Raw genomic sequence first — 23,510 nt, 5'->3', positions numbered from 1 at the left:
GACTCCAATATATCAAACTAGTATTTACCCTTTTTGTCACCCACTTAATCTTGTGTTAAATCCGACATTCATAATCCAGTTTTGACCAGATTGTCTGCTTTCATGTTACATCACTTTAACACCTGTTACTGCAATAAACAATAAAACCATTGCCAAAAATCACAGGTCATTTTGGTGTTACCATTCTCTCTTGAATTTGCTTTGAACTGCCGAAACACACCAGTGCACACATGAAGGTGTATACATTATAACTGTAAATGTCACAAGTCAATACTGACCTATCTCAACAATCTTTGCGCGTTAAATAAAATGTTAACTAATTGCTTTTAATTTAAAAGGTTTTATCAAAGCCCATGCTTTCAATGAGAATGAATGACGTCATTTTGTACATGGGTCCAATTTGTGCATGCTTTCTTGAACAATAAAACTTGACAATTGTTTTCCGATTACCAATTTAATTATACGCATTTGAAAATACTACTTACATGGAATAATGTTTTGTTTTATCCAATGAATAATATATGGATATAAAAAATACTCAATAAGGTAGGTAAATAGCGTGTTCTGAGATTGCCAAACTAAGCTTATACACTGTAACTCCAATATAACGCGGTCAATGGGGTCCAAGCCGCGAAAAAGCGTTATAACGGATCCGCGTTATAGGTTTTGAGCTCATTTACTGCAGGGCGCTATAAAAAACAACAGGTATAGAATAGCCTATAATATAGGTAATGTATATTGCCATGCTGTGTTGACGCAAATACATGCATATAAACCTAATCGCATCGATAACAGTTTACATACCGCTTTTCTTATGTGCACATTTATCCGATAATCCAATAAAATTGCAACATCACTTAAAAAATAATAATCTTGAACATTAATGACGATATATGTTTAAGAAATTCGTAAACACAACCGTACGCATATATGCCATTTTCAGAAGTGTTAAGAGTACAGTGCATTATGGGGCAGAGCTTTCATTGGACGAGCGACTTTAAATTTAGATTGAATGCAATACGACTCATGTACAAAAAATTGTTTTATTGCGTCATACGCATGCAAAAAACGTGTTTCCCGGGGACTTTCTGATACCCGCGCGAAATGAAAGTGAAACTCTGTTAACAATTGCCGGTACACTGCGTTCGCATGTAAATAACTCGTCTGCATTATTTAATTTCTTATACACGAACTGAAAGATTAAATGCATAATACTAGAATGATAATGAAATGACAGAAGAAGTTGTTTTATAAAGTAGGCAGTATGTTTCACAGCCGCTCATTTCATATAGTCAAACTGCAACCATATCAAAGTAAGAATGTTTCAATCGTTTTGAATTACTTGAATTGTATAACTATCCCGCTTGCACTTAACTTATGGAAATTATCGCACTGAACCGCTCTGATGAGGAATACATGTAATAAACCAGCGATTTTCCTCCTTCTTTATAAAGTACCGGTAAACGGTACTTTCCCAATCAAGCAAAAATTCCCGAATTCCCAAATCGGCATCTGAATAAATCCCAATCGACGTCCGAATTTTTTCTCAAAACGACCGAAATTTTCGTAACAAAACCCAACTTTCGGCGAGCGAACAAAGAAAATCGTATAGTTGTGTGTAACCACGCGCTCGATTAATTTGGGTTTTATTATTCAGCGCGTGCAATCAATAGTGTCGTTACTGTTTCCGGTTCTTTTGTCAGGCAGCCAGCGTACTGTTTTATGTCGGTTGTAACCTTGCCTCTGTGGAAAGGGTGTTCAGTCTAATGAACAATCTTTGCACAAACAATCGGGACCGTCTATCACACGACACATTGACAGCACTAATGATGCTGTGCAGAGAGGTATGCCAGCAACTGATAGATGATCAAACATCAAAGATTGTTGAAATTTTCAAAAAAATGAAAGACAGAGACATTGCTTAACAAGAGATTAAAACAACTGTAATTGATTTTGTGTGTTTTTTATAATATTTTGTGTATTTATTTCAACTTAATTATTAATGGTCATTAAGAGGCATGCCTGCCAATGATTCTTTTAATGGGTATGTTCAATTAAGTATGAACTGTATGATGTATTCAATAAGACCCAAACTTCACGACGCGATTTTCCCAATTTAAGGATTTCACGACTCGATTTTTTCCCAATTTTGAGGTTTTCACGACTCAATTTTTCCCAATTGGACCGGTACGGGTACTTTTCCCAATTGGACAAGGAAAATCGCTGTAAACACTGACACGCCGAGTTTTTCACAAACCTTTATTGACATTACACAACAGATTAACACCAATTAGCTGTCGGTGTTGTTTAACCTCGAGGCGATTATAATCGGTTCAACGGACGGTTGAATAAAGCAATCAACATGACTGCGATTGCCGCCATCTTTGAATTGTCTGAAAATACATGAAGTTGCATAATACGGATTTGAATCAGAAATCAAATGGAAGGTTGAGAGAAAAAATGGGATCCACGCACCTCCGCGTTATATTGGATTCAGCGTTATAACGGAGCGCTTTATATTGGAGTTACAGTGTACATACATAAACATGCATGAGTTACCTGATAATTTATATCACACACCGGATATATCATGGTCGCGATCTTTGGTTTAAGACAGACTTTGCATGCAAATGGACACAGCACTAGCTTGTTTTAGGAACAAAAAGGACACTAATGGTGGACTTTTAAATAAGATAACTGTTATATAGATTGAGTAAAAGTCCACCTTTCTGTCCTATATAGACAGTCGCATATATAGAAATATATGTTTATAACAGTTAAACATAGTTGTTGTGTTTTTTTTTGTTATAAAATTCCCCCATTTACAAAAAAATTCCCCCTCCTAAGCGCTGCGGACCCCTTCCCCAAAGTAGTGTGAGGGCGCTGGGACCAACCCCCATTAGGAAAGTCAACCAGAAATTCCCGAAAAGTTGACAGCTAACAAAGACCGGTCCAAAACAGCTTTAAAATGCAGTTATTAGCCTAAATCAACCACTTGATCGGAAAGATTGACATTTTTCACATTTAACTGATACATTCTTTCACAAAATACTATCTTAAACATTTAAAATTTATATATTCTGCTCTTAAACACCGTATTATGTGAATTGGGAATAAGACATCAATTTGGGAATAAATTGTGTTTTATCAAAAGTGTCATAATATGCAGTTTTATCTGTTGTATTTATCTAGTTTTACAAATTATATTAAAACATATACTTGCATATATAATAGCATCATTTAAAATTGATTTTACTTCAAAACTGGATTTTTTATTAATTGAAAAAAAATCCTCATGAATGAAACTGTCCATGCCCCGCATGGACACGGTTTAAAAATACACTTAAAATGATAAAAAATCAATCACTGTTAATGAAAAAGTCATGGAAAATTTCTTATTAGCTTAAATTACAGATAATATTGCAAAAATATATGTAGATCATGAAATGAATAGTTTGTTTGAGGAAAATCACCAAAATGATGTCCATTCCCAGTTTGATGTCTTATTCCCAATTCACATTATACAGAGTTTCTTACATATTGAAAAAAACAGTGATGTGACAGACTTTCTTGAAATGCAAATCTCCCGAGATTTCACGGTCCATATGACGTTATTTCTATTTTTAGTAACATACCATGTGCTCAAGTGTTTTCAAATTCAGAATGACATTTCACGGTATTTTAGATTATTTAGCTTGTTTTGTAAACAATTGTAAGTGTAAATACAAACTCAAAGTAAATATTATTTATAACTACCTGATTCACGCTGAAATCAGTCTTATCATCCACCAGACTAAAGTTGTTAATCACAAATAATAGATTTCAGAAAATGAAAGTAATGTTTACAATTTCAGCAAAAAATGTCAAGGTCAATCCGAAAGTATCCAAATGAAAACTCGTCAATGACAAAGCGACAATGCGTCAAAATTGGTGAATTTCAGACTGATGAGTTATTTTTATCTATTGTATGATGCATTTGAAACATTTGAGCCTTAAATATTCCCTGATGCAGTAATTTAAATTATATTTCATTCACCAATATATGTAGAAATGTATCCAAGAAAATGAGCTTTCTTTAATTTATAGCGTGACATAAATATGTTACGACTCTGGTTGACTTTCGATACGGAGTTGGCTTCAGCCTACAGGTATGTCAATACTATATAAACTGTACGCTGAAGTTTCTTTAGCTACTTGATATGTGGCATGCAGAAGCGTATCCAGAAATGTTTGAGAGGGGGGGCTCCAGCGGGAGGGGTGCCCCCTCTCGTCGTCATTTTTTTTTGAAATCGCACATTGAAATGATGCAATTTCCTGCTATCTAATCAGCATTTTGCATGATAAAAGTGCATGTTAAACAAACAAGAACTTGAGTTCAGACATCAAGTGTGACAGACACACAGACAGACACACAGGGTATTCAAATGTTTCTCAAACCACTAAAGTGGTGGGAGACATAATCTTTATCCAGACATTTTAACAGTGTTAGATGGGTGGACCTCCTATTTAAATATTAAGTTTCATACTAGCAAAGTAATTCTTCATTTTTTAGTCCTTTTTAATTTCAAAAACTATGGATGAATATCAAAGCAGTTAGTCCAATTTGTATTAAAAAAATCTATTGCCATTCATTAAGTGTGCTGTTAAATTTCACTGGCAATAACTTGTTACTCAAAAGGATTATCACTCTCAAGAGCTAATACGGATTATATTCATCAAATAAACTTACCGAAAAATTAATGATGATTGTCCATTGCATTCGACTAAACTATTTAATTGCTTCACATTGAAATATTGTTTTTTACAGTACCATGTGGCAGCCATTTGTAAACATTTACCTATTTAAATTCATCATAGAAACTTACCGAAAATATAATGATGATTGTCCAATGCGTTCGTCTAAACTCTTTAATTGCTACAAATTGAAATATTGTTTTTCATAAGTCCCATGCGGCAGCCATTTGTAAACATTTACCTATAGCTAATGTATCGATGAATTTCATTAGTTGGCAATAACAACTATGTATGAGTATTGGTGTTGCTTCATTCTACAAATTCAATATCTTGTATACCGGTATATATATTCATTCTACCGTTCATACCCCCACTCTTATACCCCCAAAATTATAGGAAGTCTAAACATTGTACTTAATATTTTACTTTGTTATATTGCCAATATTGTATTTCTTATATACGTGGGTGAAAATAAAGTTCTGTTCTGTTGAATGTATCTCCTTTAGCCCATCAAATAGCGCAGTTTTTCACTTACGGTCAATGAAGGCAAGCGTGCTGTTTAGCTGGCGAAGGTTAGATCGTCTGTACACATGCCTGGGGCTAATCACACAAATCGACAGCTGTTTATGGCCTAATTAGGGGCAAATGACAGGAAATACACAAGTGGATTGAAACTCTTAGGGGCTCATTTTTTTAAATCATATCTAGCCAGCCAGCTGGGGGGGCTTTAGCCCCCTAGCCCCCCACCTAAATACGCCTCTGGCATGCATGTGTATTGTGTATAACAAGGAGCTGCACATTTTGAGTGGTGAAAGGTCAAGTTCATCCTTCAAGGTCAAAGTTCAAATATATGGCTTCAAGCAGCGCAATAGGGGGTTTCTGACAAACACATCTCTTGTTTTGTTTTCATTTGCCACTTCAAAACACCCTTTTCAATAAAATATCATTAAAAATACTTGTTAAGAGGAAACTGTAATTTTAATTAGGTAATTAAAACCAGGGGTTTTCCTGCTATTTAAAAAGGCCATAAAAGGGACCTGATTCTAAAGCAAACAGAGGCGAGACCCAATCCGAAAACAAAATTGTTGAAACAAAATACCTTTTTTTTTTCTTTTTGGAAAGAAGTGTCTTATGAATATTATATCTCAATATAATTCCATTAACACCTAACAAAGTATATACAGTGAAAATCCTGAGCTCCAACGGGGGATTGAACCCGCAACCTCAAGAGTGGAAGTCAGACACTCTAACCCCGTCACTAAGAGTTAGCTCAACGGCAAGGCTGTTGGAAGTGACCTTATTTCAACACATATATAACTATAATTTAAATGATTTTGTTCTCCTGATTTAAATTATTGTAAAGAGTTGAATTAAAATGGGGACAACTTTCCCCAAATCAGTGGACTTATGGTGCTAATTGCATTTTTTCCAAAAAATGTCAATAAGTTTTTATAGGAGAAATCCAAAATCGGTCCATTTTGTTGAAAAAAAATTCCCATATTTTCCTTTTTATTGATTTAAAACAAACGGAATGCGACCAAACTCCTTTTCCCTAAAAAGGCTAGGAAAACTTCTGAACACTTATAATTATCATAGTATGACAGACATGTCTTAACTGTTTACATTGTATTATTTATAACATAACATGCTACATTATTGATCTAAAAATGTCTTGCTTTCTTTTTATATATATATATATAGGATCTGGCACAAGTTGTCATATCATACCATATTTTATTAAATGAGTTCAGGAATTTTGTTAGTAAGCGAGCCTTTGACGAGCTTACTAACCAATTTCTTGGACGAGTTTAAGAAAATATGGTATGATATGACAACGTGTTTCAGATCTTTTTTATCACATGCTTTTAAATTAGCAAATTAAATTAATATTTACGCAAACATAATGATAAATCTAGAATATTGTTTACATTTCCTGACGTCATTTGTAATGCCTCGGCTTTTTCAAAGCAAAATAACAAATGTAATTGGTCAATAAACGAAAACTAAGCCAATGAAAACGCTAAAAAATGTTGTATTACACATGTGTAATATAAAAAATATGTAATAGTTGTATTACATTGGAAACGGGGTATAGCATGTAATAAAATGATATCAAATTACATATTCCACAAGTTGGACCCATGGAATATATTCCCTCGATAATACATGTACATAATGTATGGAATTAGGGTATGGCCTCCACATTTTAACAAACACATAAAGAAGATAAAAGATATGCAATGATCATTTTATCGATTAAGGGTTAATATGACCAAAAAAAAGTAAATATGATTAGGCGTAGTCTCCTTCATTTGAAATTTGTTGACTGTTTTTCCTTGAATGTTGAATATTCTTGCATAATTATATCCATTGAGAAAAAAGGGATGTCTCCGGTAGCAACCTTGAGTACAATATTATGCAGGCTTAACCACGCATTCTCAATAAATAAGAATGGCGCTGTGAAGTGAATTCTTGTTCAGACAATATTTTTCATGTTTTGAATAATTTAATTAATTCAGAGTTGTGAAGTAAAAAATTTACCATTTCAGATTTATGGTCCAGATGATAAGGTTATTCATTCAGTTGAGAGAGAATCTTATGGTGATTATAAATTTGCTGCCCATATGGATGGCGCCTACAGATACTGCTTCAGCAACAAGATGTCAACTATGACCCCTAAAGTGGTCAAGTTTACTGTGGACCTTGGAGATAAACCCAAGCAAGAAGAAAACATGGATGGAGATGGTAATTATTATCCCATCCCCCTAACAATGTAAAGGGGCATATTCCATAATCACCATGGCGGTCTTTCTGTAAGCAAGCATTCACCTACACTTTCAAACTTACAAACTTGCAGTCATTGATATCAAGTTGTGCATGTCTGATTTTCATTGTCCTTTGTGAAAAACTACAAAACTTATTCCCCTTTTTCGTTTTATAATATCTGAACATTAGTATTGTTACTATAGAGTATACTTAAAAATACATTTTGGTATTTTGCAAGTATATTGGCTTTTAATAATTTTCATCCAATCATGACCCATTTGGTTCTTTAAAGGGGACTTTTCACGTTTTGGTAAATTGACAAAATTATTATTTTTATGCCCCCGGTAGGGTGGCATATAGCAGTTGAACTGTCCGTCAGTCAGTATGTCAGTATGTGTGTCAGTATGTGTGTGTGTCAGTATGTCCGTCTGTCCGGAAAAAAACATTTAACGTTGGCCATAACTTTTGCATTATTGAAGATAGAAACTTGATATTTGGCATACATGTGTATCTCATGAAGCTACACATTTTGAGTGGTGGAAGTTCAAGGTCAAGGTCATCCATCAAGGTCAAATGTCTATTATATGGCGTCTGTCCGTCCGTCCAATAACTTTAATATTGGCCATAACTTTTTCACTATTGAAGATAGCACTTGATATTTGGCATGCATGTGTATCTCATGGAGCTGAAAATTTTGAGTGGTGAAAGGTGAAGGTCATCCTTCAAGGTCAAATATCAAATAAATGGCATCTGTCCGTCCGAAAACTTTAACATTGGCCATAACTTTTTCAATATTGAATATAGCAACTTGATATTTGGCATGCATGTGTATCTCATGAAGCTGCACATTTTGAGTGGTGGAAGTTCAAGGTCAAGGTCATCCTTCAAGGTCAAAGGTAAAAAAAATAAATAATAATACATTTTTTTCAAAGTGGCGTTCTCATGAAGCTGCACATTTTAAGTGGTGGAAGTTCAAGGTCAAGGTCATCCTTCAAGGTCAAAGGTCAAAAAACAATTTAAAAAAAACTAATTTCAAAGCGGCGCAATAGGGTTTCTGATGAACACATCTCTTGTTTATTTCAGAATCGCAAATTTTATTTGTAGTTATGATATTTGTTAGAAAACAGTAATACTGAACATTTACCATGCTCTAAAATATCCATTATATGCATCTTTTGACGATTTAAAAAACTTAAAATTATAAAGCGGTGCAATGCGAAACAATTGAAAATTTGGAGAGTTCTGTTGTTGTCTTTGATTTTATTCTTGTTTTTTTACTGGAGCTTTTTAGATCCAATGTTAACATTTATCAATATAAAGCATTTAATGACAAACTTCAATACATGCCAAAATCTGTGGAATGGCCCCTTTAAAAAACTTTTTAAAAAGGCCGGCCCCTGGTCAAAACTGGCCATGTCCCAGGGGCCCATAGTACAATTGTCTACAAATAAATACATGTTATGTCAAAACGACAGTCACAGTTGCATTTTATTTGTCAAATTCACTGATCTGACAAATTATAGTTTTTATCATGGTTGATGTCATTGTTAGCATAATCATTAATGATTTTTTTTTAATTGTGAACCGTTTAATGGAACTTTGTCAATCATAGAACATGTACTATCTGATAAGCACAGCAATTGTTGGTATCAATTATTCCTTTCTACAAAAATCAACCTCTATAAATTAAAAATAGAATATATAATTATTATGCCCCCCTTCGAAGATTTGCTCATGTCGGTCTGTCGGTTGGTCGGTCCGTCCACCAGGTGGTTGTCAGACGATAACTCAAGAACGCTTGGGCCTAGGATCATGAAACTTGATAGGTAGATTGATCAGGACTCGCAGATGACCCCTATTGATTTTGATGTCACAAGGTCAAAGGTCAAGGTCACAGTGACCCGAAATAGTAAAATGGTTTCCGGATGATAACTCAAGAACGCTTAGGCCTAGGATCATGAAACTTGATAGGTAGATTGATCATGACTCGCAGATGACCCCTATTGATTTTCAGGTCACTAGGTCAAAGGTCAAGGTCACGATGACCCGAAATAGTAAAATGGTTTCCGGATGATAACTGAAGAACGCTTATTCCTAGGATCATGAAACTTGATAGGTAAAATGATCATGACTCGCAGATGACCCCTATTGATTTTCAGGTCACTAGGTCAAAGGTCAAGGTCACGGTGACCTGAAATAGTAAAATGGTGTCCCGATGATAACTCAAGAATGCTTATGGCTAGGATCATGAAACTTCATAGGTACATTGATCATGACTGGCAGATGACCCCTATTGATTTTCAGTTCACTAGGTCAAAGGTCAAGGTCACAGTGACAAAAAACATATTCACACAATGGCTCTCACTACAACGGAGAGCCCATATGGGGGGCATGCATGTTTTACAAACAGCCCTTGTTATAATTGTTTTTGAACAAATTGAGTTTGTGTGCTTGTTCCAATATGAAAGTTTATTCAAAGTGAGTATCCATTTTTCAGAGCATCATAACAAGTTAGCAGAGATGATTAATGAACTGTCCAACTCTCTCACTGGTGTCAAGCATGAGCAGGAGTACATGGAAGTTAGAGAGCGAACACACAGAGCAAGTAGGTGCATTATAACTTGATAAGTCATTCATCTGTGCTACAGCTATGCAAGTGAATGAATAGAATAGGCTATTTTAGTTAAACTGACTGTGTAGTGGCTTAAACAGTTTTCCTGTTTGTTTCCGGAAATATTGAAACCACTTTCGAGAGCATGTACAGCCAAAACTGACCTAACGGTCACTTGAGAATAATGGTCAATTGCAGACAACGGTCAGTCTGGATTCCCCCCGACAAAAATCACTATATTACACTTAAGAATAACGGTCCATTGTCCATACCAGCCAACTGCCAGTATATTTTACTCCCAGGGCCCTCAATCTATCAAATCTGCCGCCGAATTTCGGCGGCAGTCCCCCACCTAAAAAGTATACGTTTCTAACGTTAATATTCAATTAAATTCGACTTTCTCGCTATATGTCACCCGGTGTTTCATCTACACATGTACACCATTTATTTTTTATAACGCGTCATCTGGTTGGTTGTTCGCATTGTGTTGGCCAATGATACGGCGTTTTAAAACAGAGCATTCGATCAACAAAATATGGCAGCACAGATATGTACCAAGAAAGTCGAATTTAATTGAACATTAAAGTTTTTAGCCGAACAGGAGATCGGTTAGTTGTGTAATCACATTGCTTTTACTGTCTTTTAACGAATCCAGTTGCATTTTGTCGGCAACTGCACGGGAACATGTGTGTTCTCGATGAAAATGGTCACGTCCAGTGTTCCACAATCTTTCAGCAATAGGCATATAGTGCGTTTCATACCTTGTGTATATATAATACTTATGCGAAGGTTGTTTTTTTTTCAAACTGTGTATTTTTGTCAATATTCGTTGTTGAAAACAAAAGAAACACAATAGGTGTACATTTAACAATGTGGAACCCCTGGGGTAAGCTTGGGGGGGGGGCAAATTTATGATACTGCTGCCTGTGAGAATGTTAAGCAAGAAGATTTAGCGAAAATGTTGTCAGTATTGGACACAGAATAATATACAGTTTTCAGTAGGTCGGGCTAAAAAAGTGCTTGGATTTAGATTTTTTTCCCTTGAAAAGTGCTTAAAAAGTGCTTGAATTTCATTGGAGAAAATCTGTATGAACCCTGTTTACTGAATGATCGAGATGCACGAGTAAAAAACAATTCTTTCGTTGATATGGTGATAGATTTAGTTTAAAAATAGTTATGAAAATAAATCAATTTTTAAGTCATTATTCTTTATAATTTAATATAATTTTTTTATGTTATTATGCTTAGTAATCAGCAATAAGGTTTTACACTCTGTGTGAATGACTGGGTAGGGAAACAATGTAGCAATACTATCAACTGACCAACCATCTAAAAAGTTGTGATCTGAGAATATCGGTCACTCGTCGACAACGGTCACTTTGGTCATTTGCCTTGACTGACAGCTGTACTCAGTTATGACTGTATTTTGAAAAGTCTCTGTTGAAAATTGTACTGAATTTCTTGTTTGTATGTGAAAGATAGTACATTTGAGAAAAATGAAGTGAACATTCAAAGATCCTTTGATTTGTTTATTTTATTTAAATACTTTAATGTTGAAATGTTTCGATAGTATTTGAGTTTTTATTTCATTTTTTGCTTTTCAGTCAACGACAACACCAACTCCCGTGTCGTTTTGTGGTCCTTTTTTGAAGCTTTGGTTCTGGTGGCCATGACCCTTGGACAAGTTTACTATCTGAAGAGATTCTTCGAAGTTCGACGAGTAGTGTAGTGGTTATACCTGAAATTTTCTTAGGATAACAAATTACAATATATCTTTATCTATTGCTCATAATATATCCTGCTCTTAGTTTTTCATTTGATGTCTTTTCTTGCATCGTTGAACTAAACATTCTAAACTTAATGTTTTTCATCCATAAGCAGTTTCTTGGTGAAATATTTAATTTGAAAACAAGTACAAACTCAAATTGATTGTGTATGTTATTATTACAAGACATTGATGTTTAGTCAGTTTTGCACACTTTGAAACTACATTAATATTGGTATGTGTGCCTTGAAATTTTAGTGTATAATAAGTCATAGAATTGTGTGAGCTATTGTAAGTCTTTTTATACGCCCGTTTTGAAAAAACGCCCATTTTGAAAAAACGGGACGTATTATAGTTTTACCCTCGGCGGCGGGCGGTGGCGTCCACAGCAGTGTCTGCTCTCTAAATAATTCAAATAGTTTTCATCCTTTCTTCACCAAACTTGGTCAAAAGTTGTTTCTAGACAATATCAAGATTGAATATGGGTCATGCCAGGTCAAAAACTAGGTCAGGGGGTCACTTAGTGCATTTCAAGGATTTAGCATGGTGTCTGCTCTCTAATTGAAGTAGTTTTCATCCGATCTTCATCATATTTGGTCAGAAGTTGTGTTTAAATGATATCAAGGTCAAGTTAAAATATGTGTCATGCCTGGTCAAAAACTAGGTGACGTAGTGCATTTCAAGCATGTAGCATGGTGTCCAAAACCTTCAAACGGGCGTATCTTGTGACAGTTTGGCACTCTTGTTTCTCAAATGCTGTTTTTTTTTCCATAAATATGAGGATGCAAGCGCTTGTATGGGTAATAATTGCATGATCTGATTGTTTTTTTCTGTTGGAAATGCCGGATAACTAATTATTTGTATTTTGTTGATGCAACATCTTAATTTAATAACAAATTTGGGGATTAAAAGTTTTTGTATTTGGACTTACATGTACATTGTAGATTGTTCAATAATTTCAATTATGTATGTAAAAAAAATTTCTGTTGGAAATGCCGGATAACTAATTATTTTTATTTTGTTGATGCAACATCCTAATTTAATAACAAATTTGAGGATTAAAAGTTTTTGTATTTGGACTTACATTGTAGATTGTTCAATATTTTCAATTATGTATGTAAACTTCTGCAGATTTGTTTTGTTATCATCTCCATGATCATCTTACTTACAGTAAAGCAGAAGATTCTGTGGAAAATGCGTTAATAAAAGTCATCCTCAGTATTTTGGCAATAAGTGTTCATTGATTTAATGATATGATTTTATGACGTTTTTGTATTTATTCTTTTGAACATGTGTGTCAACAGTTGTTGGCCTTATTCATTGTTATATTACATTATGATTACTTATTATGCATACGTTTGAAAGGTTTCCAAAATATTGTTTTTGAAATTACAAAATAAACTTAAAAAAACAAGTTCAAAATCATCATCAAAATCTCAAGTTTTTAGTGCATTTAATTACATGTAGTTAGGAACATAACATTACCCTAAATATAATAATAAATATAATGACATGTATTTAAAAAGTGTTATGTACAATTCAGAAATATTTTTACATTAATGATGTATCATTTTGATTTTAGTGGGGTGTATTAAAGAATGATGTAAACCTTGTCATGAAGTCAAAATGTATTAAATGTATATAATATGAAGTGTTGTTACAAACTAGAGCTATGCACCATCATACATTACTATGTTTGTAATCAGCCTATACTAAGAAGCTTTCAAATAAGTGCATTATTGTTTATATGTGTCTTGTTCTGAGAAAATTGGGCTTAGTGCATGTGCGTAAAGTGTCGTCTCACATTAGCCTGTGCAGTCCCCACAGGCTAATCAGGGGCGACACTTTTCGCTTTTATGGTATTTTTAGTTTCAAGGTAGTCCCTCCTTACCGAAAATCAAGTTTAGGAGGAAAGTGTCGTCCCTGATTAGCCTGTGCGGACTGTACAGGCTAATCTGGGATGACACTTTATGCACATGCATTATGCCCAGTTTTCTCAGAACGCGGCTCATATAAGTCATTCTATGGTCATGGTAAAGTGTGGACGTTAACATGTAATAAAAATGATGAAAATTTTATCTGTGTTTTGCAGTCTTCTTTTTTCAAACTCAACTTACCATGCAGAATTTAGTATAATTGCATCAGTCGTAGAAATAGACAAGGCCCAGGCATCAGTCGTAGAAATAGACAAGGTCCAGGCATCAGTCGTAAGAATAGACAAGGCCCAGGCATCAGTCATAGAAATAGACAAGGCCTAGGCATCAGTCGTAGAAATAGACAAGGCCCAGGCATCAGTCGTAGAAATAGACAAGGCCCAGGCATCAGTCGTAGAAATAGACAAGGCCCAGGCATCAGTCGTAGAAATAGACAAGGCCCAGGCATCAGTCGTAGAAATAGACTAGGCCCAGGCATCAGTCGTAGAAATAGACAAGGCTCAGGCATCAGTCGTCGAAAAAGACAAGGCCGAGGCATCGGTCGTAGAAATAGACAAGGCCCAGGCATCAGTCGTAGAAATAGACAAGGCCCAGGCAAACTGGTCAGTAACATCAGTCGTAGAAATAGACAAGGACCAGGCAAACTGGTCAGTCGTAGAAATAGACAAGGCCCAGGCAAACTGGTCAGTAACATCATTCGTAGAAATAGACAAGGCCCGGGCAGCATCAGTCGTAGAAATAGACGAGGCCCAGGCAGCATCAGTCGTAGAAATAGAAAAGCCCAGGCAGCATCAGTCGTAGAAATAGACAAGGCCCAGGCAGCATCAGTCGTATAAATAAGGCCCAGGCATCAGTCGTAGAAATAGACAAGGCCCAGGCATCAGTCGTACAAATAGAAAAGCCCAGGCAAACTGGTTAGTCTTAGAAATAGACAAGGCCCAGGCAAACTGGTCAGTACATTAGTCGTAGAAATAGACTAGGCCCAGGCATCAGTCGTAGAAATAGACAAGGCCCAGGCAAACTGGTCAGTCGTAGAAATAGACAAGGCCCAGGCAAACTGATAAGTAATATCAGTCGTAGAAATAGACAAAGCCCAGGCAAACTGGTCAGTCGTAGAAATAGACAAGGCCCAGGCAAACTGGTCAGTAACACACATCAGTCGTAGAAATAGACAAGGCCAAGGCAAACTGGTCAGTACATCAGTCGTAGAAATAGACAAGGCCCAGGCATCAGTCATAGAAATAGACAAGGCCCAGGCAAACTGGTCAGTCTTAGAAATAGACAAGGCCCAGGCAAACTGGTCAGTAAAACATCAGTTGTAGAAATAGACAAGGCCCATGCAAACTGGTCAGTAGCATCAGTCGTAGAAAGACAGGGCCCAGGCAAACTGGCAGCATCAGTCGTAGAAATAGACAAGGCCCAGGCAAACTGGTCAGTAACTCAGCTAGTCATAGAAATAGACAAGGCCCAGGCAAACTGGTCAGTAGCATCAGTCGTAGAAATAGACAGGGCCCAGGCAAACTGGCAGCATCAGTCATAGAAATAGACAAGGCCCAGGCAAACTGGTCAGTAACACAGCTAGTCGTAGAAATAGACAAGGCCCAGGCAAACTGGTCAGTTACACAGCTAGTCGTAGAAATAGACAAGGCCCAGGCAAACTGTTCAGTATAATTGCATCAGTTGTAGAAATAGACAAGGCCCAGGCAAACTGGTCAGTATAATTGCATCAGTTGTAGAAATAGACAAGGCTCAGGCAAACTTGTCAGTATAATTGCATCAGTTGTAGAAATAGACAAGGCCAAGGCAAACTGGTCAGTATAATTGCATCAGTTGTAGAAATGGACAAGGCCCAGGCAAACTGGTCAGTTTAATTGCATCAGTTGTAGAAATAGACAAGGCCCAGGCAAACTGGTCGGTATAATTGCATCAGTTGTAGAAATAGACAAGGCCCAGGCAAACTGGTCAGTATAATTGCATCAGTTGTAGAAATAGACAAGGCCCAGGCAAACTGGTCAGTATAATTGCATCAGTTGTAGAAATAGACAAGGCCCAGGCAAACTGGTCAGTATAATTGCATCAGTTGTAGAAATAGACAAGGCCCAGGCAAACTGGTCAGTATAATTGCATCAGTCGTAGAAATAGACAAGGCCCAGGCAAACTGGTCAGTATAATTGCATCAGTCGTAGAAATAGACAAGGCCCAGGCAAACTGGTCAGTAACACAGCTTTTTTATCTCATGTAGATTGCTTCTGAGAGACTGAAAAGCTGACACATATAACTCATGGCCGCAGTATGTGTGGAAGCAGTATGCGGGGACACAGTATGTGTGGACGCAGTATGTGTGGAAGCAGTATGTATGGACGCAGTGTGTGTGTGAACGTAATGTGTGTGGACGCAGTATGTGTGGAAGCAGTATGTGTGGACGCAGTATGTGTGGACGTAGTGTGTGTGGACGCAGTGTGTGTGGACGCAGTATGTGTGGAAGCAGTATGTGTGGATGAGGAGTGTACCAGATAAACTCACTAGACATGAATGTTTCTATGCAGTTCCAAATATAGCTTTAGCTTACAACCCTATATTTTTTCTGAAAGATTCCTATATTTGATGTGGTCTTGTGTTTAAGGGAAAGGGGAACCCCTCATGTTTGGTACTTTGACCACCAACCAAGCTCACACTTTCATTTGTGGTATACATTCATTTGTGGTATACATGTATTCATAATTATGTTGCTGAACGTGCAGTTAAAAGGGTGTATAATGAACAGATCCACGTACATTTGAACGTATTTTGACCATATCCTGTATAACAGCTTGACAAGATTAAAGTTGTTATATGCGAATATATCATTAAATATAACTTAAATGCTAAAAAGCGGTATACCACGCTGAACGCAATACGTTAATGCTATGAGGAAGATGGGAAGTAACTCTTCCAGTTTATATGAAGCCTTGAATGAATTGCCCCCCTTGTGCTATTGACAGCGCTAGGCATTTTCGTGGGCGTCCAATTGCTGCAGCAAGCAATGCACCTATGTAAATAGGTTGATTGTCATGAAACATAAATAATACCCTGTTGGCTTGAATTAACATGAACATTCGAGAACTACACTTTGCTCTACGAATCGAATAGACTACATACAGTATGTAATTTCGTAAAATTAACGCACAATTAATTGCAGGCATATGCTTCCCCGTTTAATTAGGAAATGTACTGAATAAGGTGAATACTTGAAAATCGCTAAATTAAATTTAAGACGAATAATTGATAAATGATCTAAAACTGCATTGATTTCCAACTTTCATTTAAAACTAGTTGATGTTTTTTCTGTGACCTTTATCAATATCAAAGAGATGCCAAGAACTGTTATCTACTCGGTATACCAAATCCAAATCTACATTCTTCTACACTGTTGAAAGCGCACTTCGAACAAAAACGACCAATATAGCCATACTTAGGCGGCACTTTCTCCAACAATGGAAAACAAACATAAAAACACCACACTTTGGCCAACTCTACACTACACTAGGCTCCTTCAGACGCAACCTCAGACATGCCCCCTTTGTTGCCGGAAAACCGCATGCCAAACGTCCGATCTAAGTGTGAGAACGGGATTGTTTTGTGGGACTCATACCAGCTAAGCCATATAGACAAACAAGAGGGAATAAAACTCGGGAACAGTCTAAGGGAGGGAACGTTTAAAACAAATTCCGTACCGGCTGTAGATTTACGTATACTAAAGAGTACATGGGGTACATTTAAGTATCGGACCTCCTCCTAGTATCGTGCCTTTAGCCAAAAACCCCTTAAGAAGTGCTGGATAGTTAGCTTTTTTTTTCAATTTTAAGGAAATGTAATTTATTTTATGGCTATCCATGATTACTACGACGATCATTCTCATGATTTCCAGTGTTCGTTGGAAAGTGGGTGAAGTTTACTCCAGGGTGATGCTATGATTTTTTATTACGTAACACACCGTTATGTTAGTTTGTTCATGGATTAATAAATGTAGTAGCTTTATCAAATGTTTTATATGCCGCTTATTTTTGAATAAGTGTAAAAAAATATTATTATTTTAAGAACAGTATTAGCAAGAGTTTCGTTTTTCCATTAAGTTACTTTTTTAGAACAAGCACATGCGCATAGTAAAAAATCTTAGCAACCAATCAGAAGGGACGATACTATGAGACAATTGTACATGAAACAGATTAATACAGGGAGTTTTGTCAAAACATTTCCGATCTAAATGCAATTTCCGTTGTTATGTAAAATAATAGAAATTTAACTATAGATTGACATATAACACATGCGTGTTTTTGTATTTGTTCACTTCCAAAATTCGTGCGTATTCATTAAGAGGGCCGATACTACGGAGAGACTTCATAGCACCCGAGCCGACAATGACCAATGCAGCGCTAGTCCGTCGGTTGAAATAACCCAATAATCGCGTTTGATCCAACGCGTTTATATTTTATTGTTTACGAACATTTGATTCAGTGACTAAATCTCATTTCATATAGCTTGAAGCGTATGTTACTTAACCAGTGATTGATTTGACAATGTTATGAGAATTCAACATTATTATCGTGGATGTCGCTTCCATATTTTGCACGAGAACTGCAAAGCGCGCACTTCAGCAACATTTGATTGGTCGGCACTACACGTCATTTTCCCACTCACTGTCAACGAGCGATAGTTTCGCTTAAGGTAAATACATAAACTAGCGACAAAATCTGAGGATGGCAAAATGAGTGGATATAAGTTTTGCTTTCTAGAAAAATTACACAGACGATGCATATGTATGATTTGTAAACTTCCTATGAAGGATCCAGTGCAGATAACTTCGTGCGGACACCGTTTTTGTGATATTTGTTTACAGCAATTTCTCAGGTAAGATATAACACGATTCATATTACAATAATTTCAAACAGGAAGTTGAACTTTGAATCATAATGCATGATATAATATTTGCATGAGCATATGAGCATGCATACAGTTGTTTGATGCGGGAGTGGCTCTGAACGATAACAGATTCTTACAAAAATTTATTTAAGCAAACAGCGCAGACCCTAATGAGACACCACATCATGCGGCGTCTCATCTGGGTCTACGCTGTTTGCCAAGGCCTTTGTCTAGACGCTAGGCATAAATAGGTTAAATTTAGTATAAAACTTCAGCCTGTTCATTCACCAAACATTTTGTAAAAAACAACAACAGCCATATGTATATTACTTTTGCATGTGATAACTCAGTTATTGTAACTGTTATGTTACTCTTACAAGCTATGTTAATCGTTATCTGTATGTAGTATCTGATGTAATTTAGCATGTCAAGCAAGTAACCATATATTATACTGTGATAGAAGAATTAAGTGTTACATTAACCACAGGTACTGGTCGTGATTTATGTTTGTAAACCATAATATGCTTGCTTAGTCAAAGCATATCACACAAGCTAAAAAACTTAACTTTCAAAGTAAATTACTCAACAGGACTAATAGCAGAACTGATCATTGATCAATTGCTCTTATCACGTATTCCCATTATTTATAAGTTCCGCTATACCGGGGTTCATGAATTTTGCAGGTTTTGTGTTTGTAACAGATCAGTGTCACTTAAGGGATTAATTTTGTTCCCAACCTAGCACTTCATCCATGATTTTTAGTGTTTCTCTGATAAATCATCGAGATTTACGACTCATAAGCAGGAAATTGTGATATTAAATCACTATTACCATGGTGACAAAACTGAATATTTGAACAAAGTATGCTTTTAGCCTGATTCATTAAAAGCGTTCTCTTGATTATGTCAATGATGTTTGATTTTTTAGATGGTTTTCTGTCTCAACTTTAGATTGCATCACACACCCTTGACCCCTTCCAGTGAAATTCCAAATCTCATTGTTAGATTGTACATTCACTTCATATACTGCCCTTTACCTTAACATATGCATCATGTTATAATCAAATCTCATTTGTAAAATCAATACAAAAGAGTCGAATTAGCTGCCATTGCCACAAAGTAACATTAAAATTAGCATCGTCTTCATAGAAGTCTTCATACTGCTATCCCTCATCATATGAGTCGCGTTCTGAGAAAACTGGGCATAATGCATGTGCGTAAAGTGTCGTCCCAGATTAGCGTGTGCAGTCCGCACAGGCTAATCTGGGACGACATTTTTCGCCTAAACTTGATTTTCGGTAAGGAGGGGCTTCCTTGAAACTAAAATTACCATACAAGCGGAAAATTTCGTCCCTGATTAGCCTGTGCCGATTGCACAGGCTAATCTGGGATGACACTTTACGCACATGCATTAAGCCCAGTTTTCACAGAATAAGGCTCATATCATTGCCTCATGGTGTACTGAAGGCTCATATCATTGCCTCATGGTGTACTTATATAATTGCCTCATGGTGTACTGAAGGCTCATATCATTGCCTCATGGTGTACTGAACGCTCATATCATTACCTCATGGTGTACTGAAGGCTCATATCATTGCCTCATTGTGTACTGAAGGCTCATATCATTACCTCATTGTGTACTGAAGGCTCATATCATTGCCTCATTGTGTACTGAAGGCTCATATCATTGCCTCATGGTGTACTGAAGGCTCATATCATTGCCTCATTGTGTACTGAAGGCTTATATCATTGCCTCATAGTGTATTCATATCATTGCCTCATGGTTTACTCATATCATTACCTCATGGTGTATAGAAGGCTCATATCATTGCCTCATGGTGTACTCATATCATTGCCTCATGGTGTACTGAAGGCTCATATCATTGCCTCATGGTGTACTGAAGGCTCATATCATTGCCTCATGGTGTACTGAAGGCTCATATCATTGCCTCATGGTGTACTGAAGGCTCATATCATTGCCTCATGGTGTACTCATATCATTGCCTCATGGTGTTCTCATATCAAGGTCTCATTGTGTACTGAAGGCTCATATCATTGCCTCATGGTGTACTGAAGGCTCATATCATTGCCTCATGGTGTACTGAAGGCTCATATCATTGCCTCATGGTGTACTGAAGGCTCATATCATTGCCTCATGGTGTACTGAAGGCTCATATCATTGCCTCATAGTGTACTCATATCATTGCCTCATGGTGTACTGAAGGCTCATATCATTGCCTCATGGTGTACTGAAGGCTCATATAATTGCCTCATGGTGTACTGAAACATATACCTCAGGTCATTATGTTCATTTCATTTCAAGTGCAGTGATCCATTACTATTGATTGCAAATGAAAGCTGAACATAAATTGTATCTTTAATCAGGACCTCTGATTGCTGGTAGTGATTATATTGAGCAGATTGTAACAGCAGTTCCTTGATAGGTAAATCAAGCAAAGTACAATTGGGTCGTTTAATTAACCCATTTATGCCTAGTGGACTCTCCCATCCTTCTAAATTGGATCAATTTATTTCCAAAATTAGGGATGTCTAGTATATTTATTTCTAATATTTAGAATATAACTTACAGAAATTCCTTTAAGCAAACAGCGCAGACCCTCTCATCTGGGTCTACGCTGTTTGCCAAGGCCTTATTTCTAGACGCAAGGCATAAATGGGTTAATGACCTAGAAGTGTCTTTGCAATATTTACAGGTTAGAAACTTTTCAGGTATATAACTGCATATATGTCCTCTAATCATGTAAATTATGGCTGACTGACTGTAGAATCTAGCATATTTCTTGTCATAAAAATTGTTTAAGCATGAAATTATTGTGTTTATATTTTCAAGAATGTCTACTAAAACTGAAATACTGTAAAACAGTTAAATTTTGTGGATTTCACTGATCCACTGAACCACAAATTCAAGTACCAACGATTATTTACACATTTTAAATCCGAAATCTGTCATTTCCGAATGTTATTTACAGTACTTTTAAAATCAAGCACGGTATTTAAACTGTACATCAACGATTGTTCTCTTTTGCGTGACATCATATTAACAGTTTGCAGATTTATCTCATATATCAATTAGTGCCAATTTAAGTTAAAAGAGACATAACGGTTTTCACATGTGTATTTTAAGGACCTTATTACTCAATTGTTACTACTAGGGGACCTATTGCCCTGAGAATTGCAAATATTGTCAAAATAACATTGATGGCAATTAGCGAGCGGGACCCACAAGTGCGCTGCTTTATTGCTCTAATCGGCAACACTTTCATGCTTCAGTGCACATTAACCTCAAGTCTTGCTGTCAACGCAGATTAGCGGATTATGCTTTGTTATTACTCTGGTTGTTTTAATAAAAGTTTAATTATTTGACAGTCAGTCTGTCCTGAAAATTTGAAATCCACGAAATTACGTATCAACGAATTAGTTGTTTTTTATTTGAAATCCACAAATTTACGTGTCAACGATTTAGTTGTTTTTTACTAAACCACGAAAATTTTATACCGACGCATTTCTATACATTTACAGTATGTAGACTTTTTAAAAACTGGAATAGTTTTTCTTAAAAAAACTTATGTCATCTGCACCAGCACATAGTCAAGTTATAATCCAGTGATGTTTCATGGAATTATGGTATGTTTTGCCTCAAAATGGACTGCAGACATTTGGAATATTGTCAACTGTTTGCAGTTTCTTAGTTGTTCCTTGCTTTAGGTGAATAGTGGGGTTCTGAAAATTTGTCTGCAAAAGTATGACTGTTAGCCATTAACTAAAAAATTGAGAATTGAAGCAAGCTGTTGTATCTGTTTAGTACTTTCTTCTAGTTACAATAGTCTTACACTCAACCCACATCTGCCTTGAGAAAAAAATCACAGTAAAATACTTTACATTACTGTTTTGCATAAGTTTGTATAATGAAAATAGTGCACTGTGAGCTTAATTATAATGGCTCAACACAGCCCTTCTTTACGTTCACTGGGGCAGGTCAGCCTATAGAGGTGTTTGCAAAGACAGAGTAAATGAACTCTGAAATACAAAAATACATGCGCGTAGCACAGCAGCTGAGGCTAGTAAGAAGCTACGTTAATAACAGCTGATTCCTAATCAGATTAACTGGCAAAAACTGAAAACCACAATACCAATTTACTAAGTGATCAATAGAAAGATTTTTTGATCTATGTAAAGCAAAAACTAATTTGAAAAAGAAATGTTTTATTTTTATATGTATATAAATTCCATTTCATTCTTGTTTCATAATGATAAGTAATACACTGTTCATTGAGAGAAAAGCGTGACAATCGCAAATATTTGAGTCGCGTTCTGAGAAAATTGGGCTTAATGCATGTGCGTAAAGTGTTGTTCCACATGGACTACACTTTCCGCCGCAATAGGATTTTTGCTAAGAAGAGACTTCTTTTAAACAAAAAATGTCATAAAAGCGGAAAATGTCGTCCCTGATAAGCCTGTACGGACTGCAAAGGCTAGTCTGGGATGACACTTTACGCACATGCATTATGCCCAGTTTTCTCAGAACAAGGCTCATATGATCTATATTCGCTTAAGCTCAACAAAAAACAACAAAAAGGTTTGTTTTCATCATTTTCAATATTTTTGTGTTTTGAAATCTGTTTAAATAACACTATATTAATATTAAAACCATCTTTTCACGTGGATGGCAAACTTTGCATTTTAACTGAGTACTAGACCACTATATTGTCCGGGGAAAACATATTGGACTATTGATAATGTTGATAGAACAGTATTATTTCAAAATGTGAAATCTGAAATAT

General features: G+C 36.1%; 2 protein-coding genes across 4 annotated transcripts in view; both read left to right on the top strand.

Annotated features, from left to right (window-relative positions):
- Nucleotides 1–7,283: 7,283 nt before the first annotated feature.
- Nucleotides 7,284–13,952, top strand: LOC127863707 (transmembrane emp24 domain-containing protein 2-like; the record flags this gene model as incomplete). Its single annotated transcript, XM_052403324.1, is given in 3 exon segments — nucleotides 7,284–7,479; nucleotides 9,998–10,105; nucleotides 11,716–13,952. Coding segments are annotated over 3 exon segments (354 nt in total). The 3' UTR covers nucleotides 11,841–13,952.
- A 4,485-nt stretch (nucleotides 13,953–18,437) lies between these two features.
- The window catches only part of LOC127863698 (TNF receptor-associated factor 4-like), a 70,728-nt gene continuing 65,655 nt past the window's right edge, over nucleotides 18,438–23,510 (top strand). Inside the window, exon 1 of one of the 3 annotated variants that reach the window (XM_052403306.1) lies at nucleotides 18,438–18,697. In XM_052403306.1, the coding sequence (XP_052259266.1) occupies nucleotides 18,555–18,697 (143 nt within the window). In that variant the 5' untranslated portion in view covers nucleotides 18,438–18,554. Of the gene's footprint in view, nucleotides 18,698–21,134; nucleotides 21,153–23,510 lie in introns of those variants that run through there. The other 2 variants (XM_052403318.1, XM_052403317.1) reach the window with 2 other exon arrangements.

The sequence above is a fragment of the Dreissena polymorpha genome, unplaced genomic scaffold, assembly GCF_020536995.1.
Source record: "Dreissena polymorpha isolate Duluth1 unplaced genomic scaffold, UMN_Dpol_1.0 chrUn028, whole genome shotgun sequence".
Taxonomy (NCBI): Eukaryota; Metazoa; Mollusca; class Bivalvia; order Myida; family Dreissenidae; genus Dreissena; species Dreissena polymorpha.
Note: the sequence above shows the minus strand (reverse complement) of the source record. Positions and strands in the feature narration are given on the sequence as shown.